This window comes from Ixodes scapularis, unplaced genomic scaffold (genome assembly GCF_016920785.2).
Source record: "Ixodes scapularis isolate PalLabHiFi unplaced genomic scaffold, ASM1692078v2 PGA_scaffold5__190_contigs__length_132052651, whole genome shotgun sequence".
NCBI classification, from domain to species: domain Eukaryota; kingdom Metazoa; phylum Arthropoda; class Arachnida; order Ixodida; family Ixodidae; genus Ixodes; species Ixodes scapularis.
The window spans coordinates 26,096,020-26,121,366 of NW_024609880.1; the positions used below are offsets into that span (position 1 = coordinate 26,096,020).

The 25,347-nt window shown below is 44.8% G+C and overlaps 1 protein-coding gene across 1 annotated transcript in view; it reads left to right on the forward strand.

The window, feature by feature from the left end:
* The window catches only part of LOC120841721 (parathyroid hormone/parathyroid hormone-related peptide receptor-like), a 294,650-nt gene that overhangs the window by 155,878 nt on the left and 113,425 nt on the right, over positions 1–25,347 (forward strand). The window contains exons 3-5 of the mRNA XM_040212683.1: positions 1,273–1,406; positions 23,237–23,331; positions 24,051–24,189. Coding sequence (XP_040068617.1) covers positions 1,273–1,406; positions 23,237–23,331; positions 24,051–24,189 — 368 coding nt within the window. The remainder of the gene's footprint in view (positions 1–1,272; positions 1,407–23,236; positions 23,332–24,050; positions 24,190–25,347) is intronic.

Sequence of the window (25,347 nt, forward strand, 5' to 3'; positions counted from 1 at the left end):
ACAATTTTTTTTTAGAAGCTTGAGCTCTAGTCATTACGATCGGACAGTTCGATATTAGTATTTTACTTAATTATAACTGCTTTGGTTGCACTAGGTATGCCTTTATGCTTAAAAAAAATCGCACGTGCAATAAACAAAAAAAAAAAAACTTTATTCCGGGTACGGGTATTTACATTGTTTTGAAGCCTATAAAACCTTGGGGTTCGACAAGGCGGCTTTTCAGACTGAATTGTAAGCCAACCGTTGTGCACGCTAAGAAAGCTTTGAAATGTTTTTTTCCCCCAGTGATGAGAGTGTGATTTTAACTGGTCCATCACTACGGTGCCAGAAACGCGTCGTGGATTAGTGTGTTCATTGTCCAATCACGCGCATGCATAAAAAGTGATCCTCAAGTGGCAACCAATGACGTCCAAGAAGCCATCGTGTCATGATGCCGTATATCGATATCCTGGCGGTTGTTGTTAGAACTTCCTTCATAATGCACGAGTGAACGCGATCGTCGCTGTCGTCGCTGTGTCCCTAATGCTGACTGCGAACGCTTCCCCGGACTGTCAAGCCGAAGTAGTGGCCTGCAGTCAAACAGGCTTCTGCCGCATCTACCAACGCAGCTGTGAGACAGCCGCAATAGAGGTCGGTGACAACACTAAACTTCTATGACATTTTAGATTCGAAAAGCGCCAGAAAACAAGGACAACAGAAGGAATAGACGAAACGATGCGCTACTTTCAACTGAATTTTTATTCGGAAAAACAAACATATCTATATACACACTCAAGCACCCATTTGCTTGCAATCAAACTTCTCGTGAGATGAATTCAAATTCCTTATCTGATAAAAGGACCGAGGAAGTGCTGATACATGCATCGCCCTTCACCCTGATTTTAAAAGCCTCGAAGGTTTCTCTTTCTGTTCATGTTTTATATCGGCCCAAAATCTGCGTTTCATCGAGTACAGGACAACATGGGCACCAATCACAATGAACGGCCAAGTTTCCCGAGGGTGAACGCCTAACAGAAAGGTCATGTTCCCTGGCCCTCTCGTTGACGCAACTTTCTGTTAGGCGTTCACTCGCTTTACATCTTAGATTCGCTTTTCGAATCTAAGATGTACCAACTTGCCCAACTTCAGATTTTTCTATGACATTGTCAGGCGGAAACCGAGGAATCCTCCTTTGAGGACGCGGCGATCGCACCACTCGGAGTCGCATTCCGGGAACCATACTGTTCACCGAGGTCTTAATTATGAGTGCGTCGCGTCTCCTTTGTCCGGCAGAAATGGCCACCAAGTGGTGCACGGAGAACGGAACGTGGTACGTGAGTCCAGAGCACGGCCAGCCCTGGACCAACTACACTCGCTGCTTCACGCAGGGCGCGACCATGCCCTCCGAGAACATCTCCCTCTTCGAGGTAAGTGCACGTCTTGGAATCACGCTAGGGCTTGAACCTTACTAGAAAGTTTTACTTTTTCTTACAGGAGCAAAGGCAAGCGCTATGCGTTAGCGTTTGCTTTGCGTATTCAGCGTTGCGCATGTGCTTCGTTGCCGTTCGCCAATCCAAGCGGCAGTTCGGGGCTGCGCCCACGCTCAGTGTAGAACACAGAAATCTAACTCAAACGCAAAGCATTTGCTTTCGCTCGAATACTCGTATATGAAATACTAAAGCTCTCTTTTAGGATAGATGTCATGCGAATGTTTTAAGAAAAATTGACAGCAAACTTTATCTTCCAAGTCCCACGATGTGAGGAAGTATTTCCTAAAGCAGTGGTTCTCAACCACTGATGTTTTCCGAACTTTTTGAGGATCGGCGGAGATGATAGAGGACCCCAGTCGAGGTGAGGGGAAAAGAAAAGTGTAGGGTAATAATATGATATTGAGTTAATAAATGGATGCAACTAAAGGCTAGCGTGAAGTAGACTCGTTTTATTCATATATATATATATGAACGAATATGTGCAGATGAATGAACCGTACTTAATCCAATGAATCAAAGAATCAAAGTTTCCAGGAACCCGCCGAAAGCCAAAAATTGGCGGAGCCAGGATTTGAACCCTGGGCCTCCCAATGTCCGGTCGGGTGTGCTAACCACTACACCACTCCACCTTGGCTTTCTGGCGTTTCCTACCTGTCTTATTAATGCACAAGAAACGAAATGTATCCAATCGGAGGTGTTCTGGAAACACACGCCTCCGCGTGGAACGCGGTACGACGCTTAGTGTCACGTGGTACGTGCTCGTTTGTGCTCCAGAAATCCTCCCACTGTTTGTTTCGCCCCGTGTACATGTAGTATTCTTTGTTTATGAGCTTTAGAGACACGGTATCATCATCATCTGCGAGAATCAAGAGCCACGTTATTGAGTATACAACACGGGCACTTCACACCATCGTACGTGGTCTCCGAGGAGGATATGAACGCATATGTGCAGATGAATGAACCGTACTTAATCCAATGAATCAAAGAATCAAAGTTTCCAGGAACCCGCCCAAAGCCAAAAATTGGCGGAGCCAGGATTTGAACTCCCAAGCAGCATGAAGGCACGGAGAGGGAAGCGAAGCTCAAACCAGAAAGACGAACATGTTCCAGCCTTTGTGCACCGTTCTATAGGGCTCATAATTCAGGCGGAATATTCCCAATGGCTTGGCTTTGTCCCTGTTCACGACATACGATATGTCGCAGGAGAGAGCTGCTGGACATGCTCAAAATGCGTTCCACAGCCCAGCACACAATAATGACAGCTCGAGTCAAAGGCGATTATTAGACGGATTAATAGCTCTGACAACCTACGTGCGAGTAGTATTGACCCTCTTCGGTATTGTAGCCACCAATGGAGTCCGATATAACACTCGTGACAACACACCATTTATTTTCCATGTTGCTTTAACTAAACGTATTTTCGTATGAATGCACGAATTTTATACTAAAGACTATGCAAGATTTCCCGCCGTTTGCATTTGGTAGGACCACCTTTTTTACGGACGCGGTTGTGCCATTTTTCTTCCAGTAACTTTTTGCCACCGTCGTTTGTGTCATTTACATTGATGACTAAATTTTGTGTACGGATTGGTGGCGGGTCCTTCCAAAAGTTAAATATTATCAGTAAGTCAGGCTGCGTTTACAAGGGCGCGGGGGCCGCCAGCCACGTATTCACCTCAAGGTAATAGTGCGAACGTGTTTTTAAATAAGCGACGCTCCTTTGCGCATGTCTCAAGAACAAAATAGAGGCCTAATAAAATCCTTAGCTATGCAGAACTAAACGTTACTAAGCAATTTATTATTTAGTAGTGTGACTTCCCTGGCAGTTTACCTAAGTGTTTTGTATAATTTTGGCTCACTTTCATTTTACGTGTATTGCTCTATGTTAATTCCTTTTATTACTTGTCTCGCTCCATGTTTATTTCGGTGACTGTCAGGAGCTGCAAGTCAATCCCAATGTTGCTTTGGCAAAACTGTGTCTGTATATATCATTGGCAAACGATAAATGATAGTTAATGTTTTATATTGATGTGTTATATTTATAAGTGACATTATTCGAATCGGCGTCCAAAACAATGTCAAAAACAGAATAAATTTTTTTTAACTGACTGAGCAATCAGGATGCCGGGCGCACATTTCAGCCGTATATTTCAGCAGTAAATACGACCGTCACTCATATATCACTTGAGCCTTCTTTACACTCAGCGAAAGTTATAAACTTCTACTTTAGCCACGTTAAAACAGAATAAGCGATTAGGGCGTACAAACATTGTGTCTCATCATCACTGAACTAGTCGGTAAAACATCGTTTTGTTCTCGCCATGCCATAGAGGGTATATATATATATGTAGCAGACACAGCAGACATATGCTATTTTCATTATTAATTTACTCCATTATAGGACAAATGTGCTATATCTCTCCGTAAAAAATAACCGTGGAACAAAAATATTTTGCACTAGTTTATCCGGGTTACAGAATTCTGAAAAATAGAGCGACGCAAAATATAAAAAAAAAAAACAGTAAAATAGTCCACGCATAAATAATACACAGATTGGTCTTCACAGATATCCTTGAATTATACCTTCAGCGCACACTTGTTGAAAACAACGGCAAAATATTAAGGCAAAAAGGGCGTTTGTTCAGGCTCCTGCATAGCTTAGTACTCTGAAGCTTTCTTCATGTATGTAGACCGATCAGTAAAGTCCCGATTGGAGGTTTTCTCTTTAAAAAGACGAGTGCATCAACACGTAGATGATTATCTAGTTATTCATCCAACCTCTATCCCTTCGCGGGCCTTTTGTGAAGCTTTCACTTCCTGTTCGTCAGGTCTTAAGTTTATGAGTGAAGAGCCAAGAGTTGAGGGACTACCGTATATGGATTTAAGACTTAATCTTCAACCTGAAGGCCTGTTTTGACGTTTTCAGCAACGATACAAAAAAACGGTTGCGTGTTTCTGGATCAATCACTCTAAGTCGGTAAAGCATAGAGGGTTCGGAATTATCCATACGCTGTATGCTTTTTCTCGTTCAAAATACTGTCCTCACCTCTCATCGGCAAGTGTCAGATGTCAGTATGACCGACTGCTCTTAGCCGGTTACACAGCAGACCTTCGTACTACACTTTAGTGTCTCATCTGAGCCACCAACCGTCTTTCATATAACTACAAAGGACACAGACACATATTCTGGTCTTGTACTCCATACGTGCCTAGCACCGCCCACGGCCTGAAAAGTCTCGCTGGTCGGTTCATCACAAGGTGGTCTTCACATGTAGAACGAGGTTAAAACAAATGTGCTAAAAGGTGAATAACAAAGCTCGTTCACCAGATTGAACCATCAAGCACTCCAACAAACATGTTAAATAAAGAAAAGCCAGTTTACTCTATTCCGCTGAGTTGTGACAGCCAATACATCGGCAAGACCGGACGATGCCTGAGCGTTCGCCTTAGTTAACACTTTCTAGTAGTCAACAAGGCGTCATCTGACTCTTACGAACCAATTGTTTTGCACGACCGCACCTGCCATGATTGGACCCCTAGCTATGAAAACACTAATGTGCTTGGCTCGCACAAGGACAAGTTTGGGCGAGAAATAATTGAAGCATTTAAGATTAAGAATGCTACAGACAATGTTTTAAAGCCTTCGTTGTCATTATCGACAAAAGAGCTGGAATTCCTCGCGTCAGAGTTATCCTGGAAAAAGGCTTCTTAAATTTTTTTCTGGGAGTTAAATTCAGCTATTTTTATATTTTTCTTTATCTATTTCTATTATTTGTCTTTAGTATTTTCGTTTTCTTTTAATTCCTCTGAGACCAAAGTGGTCCTTGTATTGCGATTGTCATCATATAATTTTGTCGTTGCTCGTTCAAAGAACTGTGAGTGCGTGTTTGTCCCTAGACCATTTCAGTATTTTTTTTTTGTTTCTTTCTGTGCCAATTATAGTTTATCCAACGCGCTCCCTTACGTGCATTTAACAAACAAATGTTAATAAGATGCATTTCTTTCTTAAACCAAGTTTCAAATTTCTCCGTCTTTTTATTGTGAGGCTCTGTGTGTGTTAGTGTATGTATGTATTTGTGCGGTTTTCTATTTTTTTTGGCGGGGTGATAGCAATGAAACAAGAAAGTTGTGTTCTCGCAAGCTTTCATTTAGAGTGAACATTCACATTTACAGCCCCTGAAGCTCTTTTCTTTCCTTTTTTTCTGCAGATTGCAGATGTTTGTGAAAGGTTTAGCTGCTGTTTTTCATCTGACTATTTTAACGTCTAACCACCAACATCGTCTTGAAATATTATGTGAGGAACAGAGAGGTGTCGAGTAAAATCACTGATCTCTATTAGAAGCTTGGATGTTGCTTTGAGCAAACAGGTGTGAGGCCACCGGAAGTAAGCGGCTTGTACTGAAATTGAGCGCTTGACAGGCTTCTCAGCTCTTCTGAGTGATGAGCTGAAAAGCGGCGAGGGCGCAGGATTTTTCTTTTCTTGTTATCTCGAAAGAGCCTGCTTGTTGCCCAGAAACAGCGCATGGAGGACCGAAGACCCTCCTCGAAACCATTCGATATAAAAATTTTGAAATTTTAGGTGATCAAACGCGCATTTAATCCACTTACAAATATCTTAGTTTCGGGATTCAATTCAAAATTGAATTATTAAAAGCCACTTAAAGACAGACGAAAGAATGAACAGAAACATCGACTGAATGTACTAGGAAGTGGAGCAGACTCCGAACTCCCAAGAGGAGTATCGCACCTCCCGTGGCTTCACTTGTGCTATTCTCGGAAAGCCGCTATGCGCCACCCAGACACGCTAAAGTAAAGAACGGTGAACATCGAAGAAAAGCGAAACGGCCCTTTTGCATTAAGAACGAACCTATAACTCAATTTCCAAACATTGCGTAAGCATATTAAAGGCTTCTAAATTAGCTTGTTTATTTGGTAACTATAATTATAATAAATTACGGCGTCGGAAGACCTTGCTTTTATGCGATTTATTTGGCTTATACTTATTGTTTCCCAATTTGGGATATTTCAAGAGCTTTCACACGCTAAATGTGAAAGCTATCGTCAAAAGTATGATAATTTTTGAGCTGATCACGATAACTCTAAAATGTATAAATACATTCCACGAAATAGTTAACTCAAATATGATGTCAGTGTGTTAATTTGTGCTGCAGCACAAAGTGTAACATTAGATAATATCCAGTGGCATTAATATTACACCGGGGAAATATTTTCTGCCATTTATGAAGAGAGATGAAAAATGCTGCACACCTTTAATCAACGCCAAAAGTGGACGAGAACACGTGTTGTCATTACTTTTATTTCATTGATGAAGAATTACGTTTCCGACCTACTAAACGGAAAGTCACATGTATTCATACGGCCCACATATTATACTGTACTAAGGTGAATAGTTGAGGGCTTACTGAGAGTTGTGGATGATTAAAGGAAACAGCGCTAAAGGCAAATAGCAAGAAGGAACATAGAGGACATGACAGGCAATGACTCACAAATATATGATTTACAAGAAGAAAACAAAGACAAAACTCAAAATCATTCACACGTGCGTCCGGCACACAGCCCCACTGAAAATTCGTCTGTAGCGACAGTACCCTTGAAAAACCTTTTAGAGTATGGACGGTAGAAAAACATAAAGCACTAGGAACTGACGGCACGTTTTGTCGGGCCGTCGTTCGCAATGTAATTGTCCTCTAGCACCGTAACTTCACCAGAACGCTCCATTTTCACAAGACGATTGAAAGATTCATCGAAAGTTTCTGAGACGCCTGACGTACCTTTCAAGAATTTCTGAAGGGAGTAAAAGGTTCGTCATAGCATTTTTGACGCCTGTGGTGTATCTGGCCATGTTTTCCGGGAAAGCACGTGAGCCATTATTATAGCCTTAACCGGTCTGTGGGAGAGATGACGTCAGCCATCAGGATATATGAGTCGGGGAAGCCGCTTGGCCACATTATATCTGCCGGCCTTAAGAAACGGTCGCCCAATGTCGGCTTCACGTCCCAGACATGGATCTATCTCATGAAGCAGCTAACTGTGCGAATATTGTCACGGGTGGTGACTAATAAACAAGAAATAAACAGGAATAAATAAACGTTTAATGTGGCGAACTTGTGCCAAAAATAAAAGGGTACAAAAGAAAGATAACAACAGAGCGTCGCGGGCGTCGAAGGCGGCGAAGCAGCACGATCAAACGCTGAGGCGAGACTGACTCGACAAGGTCGCGGGCGGCCTCTTATCTAGAGTGCGCCGCTATCTCGAAGATTCGGCGAAAGCGGTTCGAGCGTCGCGTGATCGGGGCGAGAATGAACACGTACTTTCTAGAAAACAAAAGCAGGGATAAATGATAGAAGTTACGTGCGGTACATGAATAAACGGGAACTTTCTGGAGGACCGTGACCGAGCGTTTCTTTCTCAGCCTTGCGCGCGGCATTACTCCCCCCTTTAAAAGTGCATCGCCCCGATGCAGTGTAAAACAAATCAAAATAAAAAAGAACGATAAACTAAAGAGTCTTTTGGAGCACAAAAGGTCCACAGTCCTATCGAGCGTAGTACGGCTTCAGGCGCACGACGTGGACGACCTCAGGTCGTGGTGGGCGGCGTGACGATGTTCGTGTTCCGTCGGGCATCACCTCGTAGTTCAGCTCGCCGAGGCGACGAAGTACCTTGTATGGTCCAAAGTACCGTTTCAGCAGTTTCTCACTGAGGCCGCGGCGACGGATGGGCGTCCAAACCCACACCCTGTCTCCGGGCTGGAAGTGAACGTCCCTGCGACGAAGGTTGTAGCGGCCCGCGTCGGCGCGTTGCTGGTCTTGAATCCTGAGTCGGGCGAGCTGGCGGACTTCTTCGGCCCGTTGAGCAACCACCTGGGCGTCGTCGCTCTCACTGTCAGCTGGCTCATGGGGCAGCATCGCGTCCAGCATGGTCGTTACTTTGCGCCCATGCACCAGTTGAAAGGGTGTCACTCCGGTGGTCTCTTGTACGGCCGTGTTGTAGGCAAATGTGACGTACGGCAGCACTTCGTCCCAGGTCTTGTGCTCCACGTCGACGTACATAGAGACCATGTCGGCGATTGTTTTGTTAAGCCGCTCCGTCAACCCATTGGTCTGCGGATGGTATGCCGTTGTTCGACGGTGTTCCGTGTGGCTTAGACGAAGGATCTCTTGGGTCAACTGTGCCATGAACGACGACCCTCGGTCTGTGATCAGTACTTCGGGGGCGCCATGCCGGAGGACGATGGACTCGATGAAGAACTTGGCGACTTCGACCGCAGTCCCCGACGGAAGGGCTTTCGTCTCGGCGTAACGGGTAAGATAATCGGTGGCGACGATTATCCAGCGGTTCCCCATCGTCGACGGTGGAAAAGGGCCTAACAAATCCATTCCAATTTGCTGGAAGGGCTTGGTTGGCGGGGTAATCGGCTGGAGGAGACCTGCTGGCTTTGACGGCGGTTTCTTGCGTCGCTGGCACTCATGGCACGATCGTGTGTAGAGATGGACGGTCTTCGGAAGCTTTGGCCAGTAGTACTTGTCACGAATCCGGGCAAGGGTCCTGCTGTAGCCGAGATGTCCGGCTGTTGGGTCGTCGTGGCACGCTTGAAAAATTTCTTCTCGGAGGTTGGCGGGGACAACCAGTAGCCAAGGAGTTTCGCTGGTTCCGAAATTCTTTCTGAAGAGCACGCCTCCCCGTAGGACAAAGCTCGGTAGGTCCCGAGAAAAGACCCGTGGGACAGAGCTTCCTCGACCTTCGAGGTGGTCGATCACGGAGCTAAGTTCTGCGTCGTCGCGTTGCAGTGCCCTCATGTCGGTAGCGTTAACTGCGCCTAGAAAAAAGGAGTCGTCATCGTCGTCGGCGCCGGAGATTGGAGGTTCGACTGGAGCCCTAGACAAACAGTCAGCGTCATTATGCTTGCGGCCGGACTTATGCACAACGGTTACGTCGAATTCCTGCAGTCGAAGGCTCCAGCGGGCGAGGCGTCCGGACGGATCCTTGAGGTTTGCGAGCCAGCAGAGGGCGTGGTGGTCTGTGACCACGCGAAACGGGATCCCATACAAGTACGGGCGGAACTTGGTTATCGCCCAGACAACAGCAAGACATTCTTTGTCGGTCGTTGAATAATTTTGTTCTGCCTTAGACAGCGCCCGGCTTGCGTAAGCGATTACTCTCTCTGCCCCTTCTTGTCGCTGAACGAGTACCGCACCGAGACCGGTATTGCTGGCGTCCGTGTGGATTTCAGTCTCCGCCGACTGGTCAAAATGTCCGAGGATAGGGGGCGACTGGAGCCTTCGCTTGAGTTCGCCGAACGCTTGCTCTTGCTCCTCTCCCCACTGGAAATGCACGTCGTCTTTCGTCAGATGCGTCAGCGGTGCAGAAATTTGTGCAAAGTCACGAACGAAACGTCTGTAATAGGCGCACAGCCCAAGAAATCTTCGAACGGTCTTCTTGTCTGATGGCTTCGGGAACTCGGCGACAGCGGACGTTTTTGCGGGATCAGGGCTTACACCCTGCGCACTCACGACGTGGCCCAAGAATTTCAGCTCACCATAGGCGAACCGACACTTGGAAGGCTTGAGGGTCAGCCCAGCAGCCTTGAAGGCCTGTAGCACGGCTCGCAGTCGTCTCAGATGCTCGTCAAATTCGCTTGCGAACACCACAACATCGTCGAGGTAGACGAGACAGCTTTGCCATTTCAAGCCGGCAAGGACGGTGTCCATAACGCGCTGGAAGGTTGCCGGCGCTGTGCACAGCCCGAACGGCATTACTTTAAACTCATACAGTCCATCCGGCGTGACGAAGGCTGTCTTCTCACGATCTCGTTCGTCGACCTCAATCTGCCAGTACCCGCTCTTTAAGTCCATCGACGAAAAGTATCGGGCGTGGCGCAGCCGGTCCAGGGTGTCGTCGATCCGTGGCAGCGGGTAGACGTCCTTTTTTGTTACGGCGTTCAGTCGGCGATAGTCCACGCAGAACCGAAGAGTCCCGTCTTTCTTTTTCACCAGGACTACCGGTGAAGCCCACGGACTGCTTGAGGGCTGGACAATGTCGTCGTTGAGCATTTCTTGTACCTGCTGCTGGATGGCTTCCCTTTCTTTCACGGAGACCCTGTACGGCGGCCGATGCACAGGGAGTGCGTCGTCATCAGTAATTATCCGATGTTTCGCAACCGTCGTTTGGCGCACCTTCGACGACGCGGAGAAGCACTCACTGAACTCGGCGAGAAGGTCACGAAGTTGTCGTCGTTGTGGGGCTGGGAGGGACGGGTCGATGTCGAGCTCTGAGGACGTGATTGTCTTGTTCTGCGTCGGAGAGGCGTCTCCTGAGATCACGGCGATCGCGGCTGAGTCTTGAATTTCCTCGACGTAGCCCACGGCTGTACCCTTTGTAAGGTGCTGCGACTCTTGCCGGAAGTTGGTGACAAGGGCTACGGTACGCCCGTCCTGGAGCTCTGTTACGCCTCTTGCAATGCCAATCCCTCGTCCGAGGAGAAGTTGGACGCTTCCTTCCAGCAGTGCTACACCGCAGGTGGCTCCTTCGGTCCCGACGGGCACAAAGACACTCGACAGCGGCGGCAGGTTTACGTGGCTGACGAGGACTCGCACTGCAGCTAACGTAGGTTTGGGATTTTCCACCGATGGCACAGGCTTCCGAAGCGTCAGCTTGTTCTCCGCAAGGTCGATGATGGCGCCGTATTCACACAGGAAGTCCATTCCGAGAATGACGTCCCTCGAGCAGTCTTGCAGAACGACGAACTTCACAGGGCATGTTTCGCCGTGAATCTCGACGCGAGCGGTGCATCTCCCGACTGGTGTAATCAGGTGTCCTCCGGCGGTTCTTATTTGTGGTCCATCCCATGGCGTCATGACTTTTCGAAGGCGGCGGGAGAGCCTCCCACTCAAGACTGAGTAGTCTGCTCCGGTGTCCACGAGTGCCGATGCGTCGAGGCCGTCGATCACAACGTTCAGGTTGTTGGACACCGATGCAGGAGCGTCGTTGTGATGCGTGGCGTCGGGAGAGTGGGAGCGCTCCGTCGTTCTTGGAGGCTCTTTACGTCGGTCGTCTTCGGCAACTCCACCTCCAGGGGTTGCCGCGCCTAGTTTCCCCGGCGAGGAGCGAGGGGTGATAGGCTTTCACGTCGGGGTCGGTGCATCGGCGAAGCCGGACGTCGTGGTGATGGCGACCGGAACTCTCGGCGGGAGGCAGGCTCGGGGGACTGAGGTCGTCGAAGGTACTCGTCGATCTCCCGAGGGCGTTCACCGTAACGGGGGCGTGGGTCATTTGGGTGGAACCCCCGCAGTCCGAGTCGCCGGTATGGGCATTGGCGGTAGGTGTGGTTCGCTTCCCCGCAGTGGAAACACAAAGGACGTCGGTCGGGTGTTCGCCACACGTCGGTCTTCCGAGGTGCGCGGGGCTCTTGGCCGGCGTACTGAACCTGGTCGTCGCGGCGGCGGTCGTGCTGCAGCGCAGGAGAACGACGTCGGGGCGGCGCAACATAGGCTGGAGGAGGAGGCGGTGGCCGTCGGGCCACTGCGGCGTAGGTCAGGGCGGGCTCTTCGGGTGGTGCTACGCTGGACGGAGCCTCCGGTTGAATTGCCCGCTGGACTTCTTCGCGCACCACTTCGGCTATCGACAGCTCAGCCGGCTGGTTGGCAGCAGGCAGCAGTTTCCGGAGCTCCTCCCGGACGATGTCGCGGACAATTGCACGAATGTTGTCAGCACGGGCGCCGCCTTCGTCGAATCGGGAAGGTGTCAGCGTCGACGCAACAGGCGTGCCGGCGAGTCGGTTGTAGTGGCTGGCTCGGATTGACAGGGCACGCTCGATGTTGGTTGCCTCGGTAACGAATTCCCCGACAGTTGTTGGTGGGTTGCGAACAAGGCCGCCGAAGATGTCACTCCTCACTCCTCTCATCAGCACGCGCAGCTTCTTCTCCTCGGTGGACTGAGGGTCGGCGCGGTTGCTCAGGCGGAGGACGTCTTCAACGAAGCTGGTGACCGTTTCGTTGGGCCCTTGGGTTCGTACTTGCAGAAGGTCTTCCGCTCGCTGTCGTCGTGTCTGGTTCGTAAATGTGTCTTTCAGGCCGGCGATGCAGGTGTCCCACGACGTAAGCGATGCCTCGTGGTTCTCGAACCACTGCCTCGCGGTACCCTCCAAAGAGAAGTAGAGGTTTTGGAGGCGCTGTTCAGTGGTCCATCCATTATGGCGTGCTACACGTTCGTAGTGCTGCAGCCAGTCTTCTACATCCTCATGAATTTCACCGTGGAACGGCGTCGGCACACGGGGAACCACAGGCAGGAAGACGTAGGACGGTGCTGCTTGGGGGATTTCCGTCGGCTGCGCCGTGGAGTCCATTGTCGGCTTGGGTGGCTTCTTGGCGTTGTCCGGCAGTGGACCAAACTCTGGTGGTTGTCCTCGGAGACGCTGGCTTGCCCGGGGCCCTGTCTCTTCTTCAAAAGGTCGTCTTGGAGTGGGGCTTGCCGAACGGGTCCTCGGAGGGGTACGGCGAAGAGGCATAAGGTGTTACCCCGCACCTCCACCAAAAAATGTCACGGGTGGTGACTAATAAACAAGAAATAAACAGGAATAAATAAACGTTTAATGTGGCGAACTTGTGCCAAAAATAAAAGGGTACAAAAGAAAGATAACAACAGAGCGTCGCGGGCGTCGAAGGCGGCGAAGCAGCACGATCAAACGCTGAGGCGAGACTGACTCGACAAGGTCGCGGGCGGCCTCTTATCTAGAGTGCGCCGCTATCTCGAAGATTCGGCGAAAGCGGTTCGAGCGTCGCGTGATCGGGGCGAGAATGAACACGTACTTTCTAGAAAACAAAAGCAGGGATAAATGATAGAAGTTACGTGCGGTACATGAATAAACGGGAACTTTCTGGAGGACCGTGACCGAGCGTTTCTTTCTCAGCCTTGCGCGCGGCAATATGAGAGTTTGTCTCTCGGTGTCCTGTTTTTTTACGCCTATTGGTCTATTCAGCCTCATAAGCTCGCCCTGCGAGCAACAGAAAAGGTGTCGGGGACTCCATAGCGACGGAACCAAAGACGGCACCGTGACCTGCTTAGGATTTCGTCAATGGCGGCTGATGGGGAATCTGCGTTAGTGGTTTTCGCTAGACGTGCCATTGGCAGGTTGAGTGTGTGTGTGTAGTGCATCTCCTCGATTTTAAGAGTTAAAACTCCGTAGATTTCGGGAATATACCCAGCGAGATTGTTAATGTCCCGAAATATATATTTCTGGAGACAAAGGACTCAGTTTCCACTACTTGCTCTGATATATTTTATTTAGAGCTGCTTGCACCCGGGTGTGAGTACGCGTTGGTTCTTATGAGCTTTATGATTTTAAACATGCATGTAAATATCAATGTCTAAAATAAACTTGAAACGACTTTTAAACAACACAATTTTTGGTTTACAATATAGTCATTTGGGTGTCTAAGGGTTGAAAGGTTGAAGGGTCTGAAGGGCTGAAGGGTCTGAATGGGCGAAGGGCTGAAGGACTGAACGGGTTCGAATGTCTCAGGGAGTTTCGAAACATATCAGGGCTAAGCGGCATTTTTAGAGAGTCCCATGATGACACGTGCTGAACCCTGATGACCCTCTTTAGAAATTGCTACTTTATTTTTGATAATACCCAGACGCGTGGCTCACATGCATGCTGAAAATAACACTTTAGCATTGATGTGTTATTAAACTCTCTCATCCCTTCAACTCTGTTCAGCCCATCAAACCCTACAGCCTTTCGAGCCCCTCAAGCCATTTAAGACCCATCGGCGTTTCAGGCACTTCAGCCCTTCAGACCCTTCAATCTTTCTGGCCCTTGAAATGCTTAGACCCCAAAATGAATTTGAGCCATAGAACAAAATGCAGTTTAAAACGTTATGGAAGATTATTTCATACATTGAGTTTTACATGCATGGTGTAACTCAAAAAGTCAATAGTAAACAACGTATGGACTTGCTGGAGATACTAGCTGGAATGTGGGAACGGCGACAAAGCAGTACAGCCCATGCAGTCTAGCGGGTGCGCAGTAAGCCAAGCGGCGGTGCGGAAGCGATTTTTTTCAGATTCGTGCTCCTCCACCGTGCACATGATAGCGACAATTACTTTTTATAGCTATGTGCCCGCTATGAGATGGGCGCTCGCACTTGTGAAGGTACATAAACTTCTGTTTTCGGACCTCTCCCTTCTTCTTAACGAACATCATGTTTGTTTGAATTATTCTTCTCGCTCCAATATAAACATATTAGACTATAGGTCGACCCACTCCAAGGCTAAGTTGGGTGTAGCTCGTGAGTGTTATGCTCGGTGATGAAAAAACCGTGCATTTACACAATGGCAGACAGCTTAAAAATACAAATTGACAGGTTGAGAGGCCCAGTATATTCATAGTCCTTCTCAAATTATGCAGGCACTTTGCTAAAGAGAGTGAAAGGCATCCAAGGGTACAAACCGCACTGCGTAAAAAAGGGGACCTGTTGTCATCTTTTTCGTCGTCTGTCCGATAGAAGAGCAGAGCTCGATCTAGTTTTCCTGTACAAGAATATGAGTAGCGCACGAGAGAGTGGTTCGCATTCACGTTATGTGAATATCCATGTCCCTCTTTACTACACTAGAATCACAATTTCTTAAAATTATTCACACCCTCTGTAACCCCTCTCTTTTGTCACGAACGCAATTTCTAATAAACAGTATTGAGAATGCCGAAATTGAAATATTTAATGATGTTATGTTGTTCCTGAAGCAAGTGAAAGTAGTTCATGAATTCTGTTTTCGGTTTCTTTTGCTCCTGATTGACTCAGCACCGAAGAAAAAACCAGCTAGTTGCTTTTGGGCGCATGAAAACAAAGATTATTATTATATTATATTACTACCATGCTTCTTCTTATTATTAATATTATTATTATTATTATTATTACCATATTAAAACAACCCTTCAAACCGGATGTGTTATGGAACCACGAGACCTTCAGACCCCATCAGCCCCTCATCCAGTCAGACAGCCTATTGAGTGTTTCGAACCATATACCCCAAAGGGGCATGCTGCGACTCAAACATACGATAAGGACCAGCTTGTGCTCAAACCCGGGCGCATGAAGTTGTAACAAAAGAGAACAGGTTAAATAAAAGCAACCAAATTTCTTTGCGCATAAAATGTACCCCGAGGTACTCGCAACCACAATACAAAACAACGACGGCAATAACAACCACACACTGCACCAAACTTGAATAAGTTTCGCGCGAATGATCGTGAAAGGCCAATAAAACTTGGCGGCGTACCTAAGATAAAGTGATAGTGAACTTCAAATCTATGCGTCACACAGCACAATTATATGTCAAACCTCTGGAAGCACCCAAAAGGACTCGACATATGTCGTTTAACACACATACGTCATACTTATATCGCAAACTACGTGTTGTATCCTGCATGTTTTATAACACCAAAGCCTTTATAGCAGTTGGTGTACGGCTGCTGATGGCTCACGCACTTGCTTACAGTATCATTCGGTACGGCGTAACTGTTTTTGGAAATTGTTCTGGTGGCTTGCAAACCAAAGTTGTTACCCTACTAAGAGGTATACTTACTAGCGTTGCATATAATACACCTTTGTCAACAACTAATGATATTTTCAAAGCTCTTCAATTGCCAAACCTCCGTTCACTTTATATTCAAACTGTTATATTACGCAACTTTTGGAATAAGGATTTCAGAACAACCATCATTCCCGGTTCGCTCATTGCGATGCACCCCTGGTTTCAAGGGGCCACGTTGTTGGACCCCATATGGTGAATGCACGCGCGATAATTATGTTCCGAGTTTATTCAAAGCTCTGCCGGACTCAATCCTGGACATCACCTCACTGAAGGCATTGAAGAAGGAACTGAAATGTTTTGACTTGGATACTACTTAGTGCAAGCCTAGTACCAGTGTGTGCATAGTGAATTTGCAGGGCTATTATATTTTTTCTCCCCAAATATTCTGATGACATTTTTATGTCGTCCGCTTTTTTTAGTTTAGTTTTTTTTTACAATTATTTTCTTTTCTTATGCCATGTAGTGTAATTTTCAAACTGTGTTTCATTTTGCTTTCTCGCTGTTTTTATGTGTGTTAATTTGTTTATTCATTCATTGTTTTTTTTTCTTTTCGTCAGTGTGATGACATTTCCGGCCTTTCCTTTTACTTTTCTTTTCCTTGATAGGTTTTTCCAGCGTCGTGTTTTCATTTCAGTATAGTTCTGCTGAAATTGTTTAGTTTTTATTTACTTTTTTTTGTATGATTAGCGACATATCTGTCGTGACGTACGTGCTGCGTGAGGGGCGGATGCTTGGAATAAGGAGGAGAAACCGCCTCATTACTCCAGACTTTAATCTCCTTCCTCCTCTCATCACACAAGCCTTTAGCTCGCTTTGATATGCTCATACATATAACATTTCATTCCTGATGTGATAGCCCAATAAAATTATTATTATTATTATTACCTTCACAGGGCGTCTCACAACATAAAAACATATAATGGTAAAAAACGATTTGAACATTCAGTTTTTTAAAGGAACCAAAAATTTATGTAGACACAAAAACAAGACACCTCGGGAAATAATGGAGCCATATTACACCATCACCGGGGAAAACAACTGTGTGTGCGACGCTTCAGTGGCATAATACTAAAAAAAAAAAGTTCAAATTTCTAAGGACGAATATTAGTATTCCGAACGCGCCGCCGAGAACTGGGGGACCTGTTATCGTAGAAGCCGTGTGCCCTTATGCACGTGTGAAGGATTTTGTATTTTGTTTTCGTTTTCTTCTAGTAAACTATATAGTTGTGGGTCAGCCCCTATCTTGTCGAGTACGTTCCTTCGCTTTGTCCTCGCCTTCTGGAGCTGTTTTCCCCTGATCATCGGTATACCGGGTGATTCAAGGAGACGGCAGGCTCTTTAAATCAACCGCAAATTTCGGTTTCTTAACCTATCGCGCTACGACTTTGTGCAGCGTTGCCCACAAATGGTGCATTTTTTTTTGTACAATTTGCAAAGAGCGAAGTTACCTGAGGAAAAAGTAAATAAGGAAAAAGACTTAGCTTCTATGGAAACGCAGCGAAGCCACCGGTCTTCAAACAACACGGCGCCGCTTCGCACGACGCCGAGAGCCGGCCCTTTTGCAGACTAGGAACTGCAGTTGCTTGTTGTTACCGCGCCTGTTTTTGTTTCTCCGACTGTCGCCGTTTGCGGAACGCGCGCTGCTTTGGAGTCGAAAGAATCGTCTGCTAAAAACGCCTGCTCTCGGCGCCGTGCGCTCGTTTGTTGGCGGCGTTCGTTGCGTCATCGCTTGTCTCCCGTGCGAAACGGCGCCGTGTTGTTTGCAGACCGGTGGCGTCGCTGCGTTTCCATAAAAGCTAAGCCTTTTTCTTTCTATAATTTTTCCTCGGGTAAGTTCGCTCTTTGCAAATTTTACGAAAAAAATGCACCATCTGGTGGGAAGGCTGCACAAAGTCGTAGCGCGATAGGTTAAGAAACCGAATTTCGCGGTCGATTTAAAGAGCCTGCCATCTCCTTGAATCATCCGGTACTATATAATCATACAAATTATGATAATAAAGAAAATCCTAAAATTAGGCCGTTTTAGAGATAAAGTTGCAATTTTATAATTTTCAAGACAATATGCCTTCTCTCATTCCTTATTTTACACAAAACACATGCCAAATACCGTCTATGGAGTTAGCCGCGCCCATGTAAAAATATTATCGCTAAGTGAAAAAAAAAAAAAAAAAACTAAATGAATGGCAAACATAAAAATGTCGCTATGTGCTATCGGAATGAACCACTATAGCAGACACTATGTCCATATATCATGCACTCATTCATTCACTCATTCATTCGTTTATTTTTGCGCTCAAGAACAGCAGGTTGTCTAAGTAATGATGCACAGTCAATAACAACAAAAGTGCTAATACAGAAAAACAAGAAAAACAACAACAAAACGACTCCTTAATAAAAACAGAACATTCCCCCCTCCCAAAAAGAAGAAAACGAAAATAATTTACACAAAAAGTACTTCAAACTGACTTTATGGCACTCATTGAGAAAATTGCTTATAATATATCATTACGTTATTTCATATGGCAATATGGAATACGGGTCGTATGTGTGCGTATGTTTTCTTTGCTAGATATAGAAATACTGTAATATTATTAGCTTAATTTACCATATACTTTTATTTTACTATTTAGTGTTTTTGTTTTTGCAGTATTCGTATTTTAGTGCACCACAGTGGAGACTGAAAAGTTGTTTGTGGGCACAGAAAATAAGGAATTATTATTATTATACCTATTATTATTATTATTAGTTATATTATCATACCTATATGGATGCACGGGAACATGGTCTGCCTCTCTTTCTGGTGCCCTCTTTCCCACACTAGGTCCTCCCAAGTGACTAAAATTCAGTTAAAGTTTATGTAAATGTACCCGCGAAGTACCACGACGTAAGTGTTCATTTAATTCCAACCATAACATGCCATGCTTTTCTTTTTATCGTTTAAAGAGCAACAGTAGTATTCATTCCATGCCAATTGCAGCTCCTTTGTTAATTTGTTCCAGGACTGTATAAATATTGCCTAGTCAACGGGCGCCCGTGTATTCAAAAGCATCTCTGTAGCTTGTGTCTAATTTAAATTTTTTTACGCAACTGAAGCGTATGCTCAGACAACCGACCACGGCTTACGCATTTTTCGACTGCAGGATAACGTATGGAATCTTAGGGCGAGCTAGCGCTACATTTAGAGCACTCTAGCGCTATATTTAGCACTTGCGTTAGCGCACGCTCAAGTAAGTTTTAGAGTATCGTTTTTTCGCCACGACACAAAGACCCAAGCAACTCGCGCCACCAATACACTGTATCAAGTTTTAATTTGGGTCCAGAATAACGTATTTTATGTGTTTAAGTATAAAGAGCGAAATACATGCGCGTCAAAACTGTCCGATCCGACGTACGAACTGCCCAGAACGACGTTCGGAGTCTAGGGTTTTCGACGCTTTCCGGTGCTACGAAACCCCTCGCCCCCGAACGCCGTTCCGGCAATTCGCAGGTCGGATAAGAAAGTTTTGACGGGCATGTGCTTCGCACTTTAGACTGCGACGCGAGTGGTTGACCGGTCGTGTTCGCTTGCTTCGTTTCGACAAGAGGACTCATCTGCTTACGTTCGTACTCCTCGCCTTCGCCGAGAAACGTTCGCTCGTCGCAAGCAGCAAGTTGCCGTCGACGCCGGAGATCGTTGCCCACCTTGCCGGATCCTTCAAACCGTTTGTGGCGTGCACCTACCGCAGGAGTACAATTTCCTCCAACATCCAAATCGCAGTAGCGAAGATGCCGCTGGCTTCGCGCTCACGACGACCGCCAAAGCTTCCAATGCGGCCGCAGTCGCAGTATTGGGAGCCATTATATTCTAACTGTACTCGATTTGGCTTGAGCCAACATTTCGCGCATCATGATTCCTTTTTGAAGGAACGAAAATACCCTTTGCGTACGCACGCAATTTCGAAAAAATAGTGTACGATAAAATAGCGTACGCAGAGGGTTGGCGTTTGGCGCATACGGAATGGCAGCGATGCTATTCTTTGCGTACGCAAAACCGTTTAAATACGTACGTTATTGTAAAACTCCACTGTGTGTATGCACTTTCAGAAGGAAGTGTTCAGGATATAATATATTCAAGATATTGATAAACGTATTTTAAACATAATTCGTGTCACTGGATGCAGCAGCTATTTGGTTCTATGCCGATAATACTTTATGCAGATTCAATTTACCAAAATAGAAACAAAACGTTCAGTCATGGGAGGTTAGTGGTGAACTTTCGTACTCTTCTTGGTCGGAGCAAAGCGAATGCAAGTATCCAGCAGAGTGGTTCACTGAAAGCTACTTTGCTCTTGCCGGATTGCTCCCGGCTGAGATGAAAGATGGAAAGAATAACGGCTTAGTCTAGGATGAATGAAAACTCCCAATAAGGATGCAAACGTAATGGCGTGGGTATTGCTACATTTGCCTTTCTCGTTCTTTCATCTGCTTGCGTTTTGTTTCTCCAGTCGGTTACTAGTTTTTCTGGCCTATCAATAGTAGGGAGCGTTTGTCATCATGCTACACGTGAATTGCGCAAGCGGGTTAGCTTCTGTTTACAACGAAATCGTTTTTTTTTTCTAAGCTTTAGTTATCGCTGCTTAGTTATGTACTCTATCAGAGACGCATATAATCGGGCATAACAAGTGAACATTGATTGCTCCGCCTCTCTCCTCAAACTAAGACTTAAGGTACGTTTTCGTAAATTAAACTGCGTAATTTAAACAGTGGTCATGTTCATTTAACTTTATTGTATTTTATTGTCTTAAAGGCCTCTTCAGGAAGGCATTACATAAGAAAGATGCTAAATTTGATTCTTCTATGATTATAGAAACATAACTGCAAACAACAACGAAAACGAAAAGGTCAGAAAACATAATTTTAATAACGTTATTTAACCAATTTAAAAATCTCGGGCGAAAACGTTTCAATTACTACTGGCTAAAGAACTTGATGGCTGGCTACTCTAATTTGATATGCGCTTATTGGAAAGGGTGAGCATTTAAACGTGCTGGTTTTGCAAAAGTTTGGTTCCACTTTTTGTAGGGGTAATCGAAGCGAGAGAAAATATGGCGGGTCGGAGAAATAAAAGTTGGGGAGACCACGGGTAATAATCTAATCTTTGCATGAACGAGATCCGGTCTTTTTAATGTTTTTTCTTTTTTTTTTCTGGGAATTTGTAGGGATAAGGATTGTTTTAAAAAACAGATCCTACTCCACGAGGAGTTACATGTAAAAAAACTAGTAGCTCCCAATTGGTTAATCAAATAGTTTTGACGAGAGTTCGGTGTTATTGAAGCATGCTTCAGCATAACTTGGCAATGCCGAAGGCTACGTTCCCATGGACCTCATAGAAACTTTGAAGGGAGGCACGTAAGAAAATTTCAAAACGGCACTGAGGAGTGGCTTACCTCAGTCCTAAAATTTCACCAGTTCCCTTGGCTGGTTGTGTTTGTCGTTTTTAGTGTTCTGTTGAAACATTTTAAACGTTGCAATACCTGTCACGAAGTACTTGGCGAGTCATGCGTGTTATCCAGAAGCTGTATTCTTTTTCCTCATCTTTTTTTTTAGGTGGAGATGATATGTAAGGCAATGAGTACTGGCACCAAAGTCAATCAACATGCTAGGTGGTTACACATTATAAAAAAATTGCCAAAAATTGTCTTTTTCTAGTAGTCTTTGTATTTGGACCCTGTTTTCTTAAATATGTTCATTTTAATACAATTGAGCCATAGACGTTTAAATTTTGGACGCTCAGTAGGGAGGAATATTAAGATTTAAATATAAGCTACTTGTATATCATTTTATTATTCACAATGGCATGGTCTCGTTTTTCGTTTCCAGATTACAGTTGTATTTCTTCTCGGCAATTAAATTTCCAAGAAATGAATGCCACAACAAGAGATACTTGAGTAAACATTTCGTTTCAAAACTTTTTGGACGATGATTTGCGATCGCGCTTTGCGGTGAGAAGTTCGTAGAGCCATCATTATTATGGTGAGCTCGTCGCTAATATTTGATATCTTTTGGTATGTTGATTACATGTTTGAACGCAACGACTTTTACATGCAACAGGTATTGCTTTTCAGTGTTTGTATGAATCTTTTATGCTCAGGATATCATCTCACATGAGGTGAGATGATATCCTGACAGGATATAATCTCTCATCTTTTACAGTGGTTGTATCAATCAAATATATATCAGTCAAAACACCAGCATTTTACAGCTATTTTTTTCTCAGGCTATTACCACCTGGAACTGTTTTGCAGACGAAAGAGTAGTAATTCCAGACACATCCAATTTTCGCAGCTCAGTCACCTTACACCTCTCCTAACTGCTTCTGTCCTACTAGGATGTCACTGCACTGAACACAATTTGTAATAATATTGTACATATCTTTGTTTTTGTGTTTCAAGGTTATGTATTAATCTTGCCCACACGCTTTTTTATATTTAATGTCCCATCGCGCCTTAAAGAAGGAATAAAGGAATGAAAATAACCCAAGCACGTGGTTCTGTAGCACTCACCGTCAACATTACTTACAGAGTTGCGGACATGATGCATCAGAGTGGAGTTTAGGTCTGAAATGAGGGAGGCTGCAGCACATTATTGCCAACACACTACGAAATATGAGATATTTCATAAATCTTATGGGCAGCCTGTTCTACAGTATTTGAAAGATTAATAACCCTAATTCATTTTGTTTATTGCACCCCTCCATGGCAATCATCTAGTGTCATATGAGGTTTGAGTGGGTTTGAGTGTATGTATTCCAAAATTAAAGAGGCTCGTTCCAAAGAAAGACGACTCAACGCATCGCATTCTATCAAAATCTATGTATAAAATGTTTTCGTCAAACTATTAAGGCCAATTCTAAGAACTGTTGTACTGCAGCGAGTGGATCATAAATAGACCATTCGTTACTGAAAAGCCTAACTGCCACGTCGAAATAAACTTAAACATTTAAGGTAATTCATACTCATTCGAAAATGGAAGACCAGGATTTGGGCGGTCTGCTATTTACACCAGCAGGTTTATTTTTAAGATACCTAAAACTGGAATTGTAGCGTGAAGATATTCAGTGAAATGTTGAACACAGGGACCCCTCTCAACGTCTTTGTTGTTGCGGTTACTGATTGCAGCCCCACCTGCAGACCATCAAGCTCATTTCCAAGGTGTGCTACACAGTGTCCCTGGTGACGCTCCTGGCCGCCTTTCTCATCCTGGCTTCCATCAAGTAAGACCATCTAACTTCAACGCTAACCTTCATTTGAAATTACATTACAATATTTTTTGTTGAAGTAGTATTTCTTAAAATAAGTAAAAGAAATCAGATGCGTCCTTCCTTGTAATTTATTTTAGCGAGCACCTTTATCTGACTTGTCACAACGTATCACACGGAATTTGTAATATTTCAATAAAGTGGTTTTTACAAGCCACCAATGTATTGAATAATATTCATTTAATATTTCCCATCATGTAATATTATTCGCTACAAAATAAACTTCACAAAACTCTGTTGTTGTTTTATATTCTGAAAGTAATAATACAGCTATGTGCTTTAGTTACAAAACATAAACAATCTGATTCATAATTATTTGTGTGAGTTATTTTCTGTGCTCTAATATGACCTTATCTCGTTGATATTCACGCTGTAGATACCTCATCACATTGCCAAAAGTTCATGTATTTTGTTATCGCCAAGTTCATAGCATGGCTTTACTACCTCTCACTTGACGTTTCATTATGTGATAACATTTTCTGTTCTCATAAACCTGAATACGCTGAATCTTCAAAGATTGACCGGTGAGCAGCAGCACGTGCAGTGCATCCGCGCAAGCGAATGTATTGTCAGTGCTTCTCTAAAAACCTTTTGTTCTCGCATTTCAAGGACACGCTTCTTTTTTTTTTCTAAGTCCAATATTTAGGGTAGAGTATTTTCTCCATGCGTTTCAGGAGGCTCCACTGTCCCCGGAACAGCCTACACATGCATTTGTTCATTTCCTTCATCCTGAGAGCGCTGGCGTTCCTGCTTAAGGATGCACTCTTTATCGACGGCGTCGGACTTTCGACTAACGTGGACTTCAACGAAGAGGTGAGCGACAAAATATACGGATGCTTGAACGCTTAACAACTCGCATTCTTTTTCGTAGCTCCTCACCATCTCAATAGCACACCATAAGTTAGGAACGCAATACTCGAAGACTTACAAAAGAAACCAAAACATTTCTCCGTTTGTGCCAAAGGACATGAGATGCCACAACATTTGGGATTTTTTACACCTCTTCAGATATCCGCCGTTTGGCGTTCTCGGTCCGCATGAGTGCGCCGATTTTTTAGCGTCAATTATTGGCAAATTGAATTTTTGCACATTTATACACCGATTCGGGTTTTATTGTAAAATTTAGCGGAAAATTCTGCGTACTATATTTAGCAGAACCTTTAGTTAATGTATACGCTAGCTTGGGTACCCATTCTACACAAAGCGGATACTTTAGCGAAAAAATCAAATATGTGTCTGAGTGCACACACATTTAGGATTTCCTTCTAAATTTAGATATCAAGCCTCGACGCATAGACGAATTTGATTTCATGGTTTATGAGGCCTTAGAAATGCGAACGCATTGATTATAGCGACCAAGGAACGAATTTCTCTTGAAATGTAAAACGTTAGGTGGTGTTAATGGAATATACTGTATTCGAGGTTTAAGCTGTGTAGATACTTCATTTAACGGTTCATAAACTAAGTCCTCAATATAGTCACTTTACAGATGCGTACTCTTCTTAGTACATAGAGGTATCTTCTTCATATGAGTTGGGGTTAAGGTAGTCGCTTGTTGAACTGTTGATGATTCTCTATCCCCGTTCAGACTATAACTGGTCGTATCCCTTTCTATAAATCTCTCAATTGCGCGCTGAATGCTATATTGTTGTACACATGTTGGTAGTCATAAAATTCAGTCATGACGACGAATGAAATTACAGGAGTAAAAACCAAGCTGTTTCAAAGAGTAAAAACCAAGCTGTTTCAAAAGGCAGAAAAAAGTGGCAATTCTTCCGGCTCAAAACATAATCTCTTGTATCCACATAAAGTATTCGCGTTTCTTGTCTGGAAGTGTTGAATTTCATACAGTAAATATTTCGCTATTCGTCGCTATAATCGATTCAATTATTCGATTTTGGAACGTTTAGTAATTATGTCCCACGGTTGCAACCACCCAGAAAGCTTCTTTTCTCCAAATTCCCCACGGAG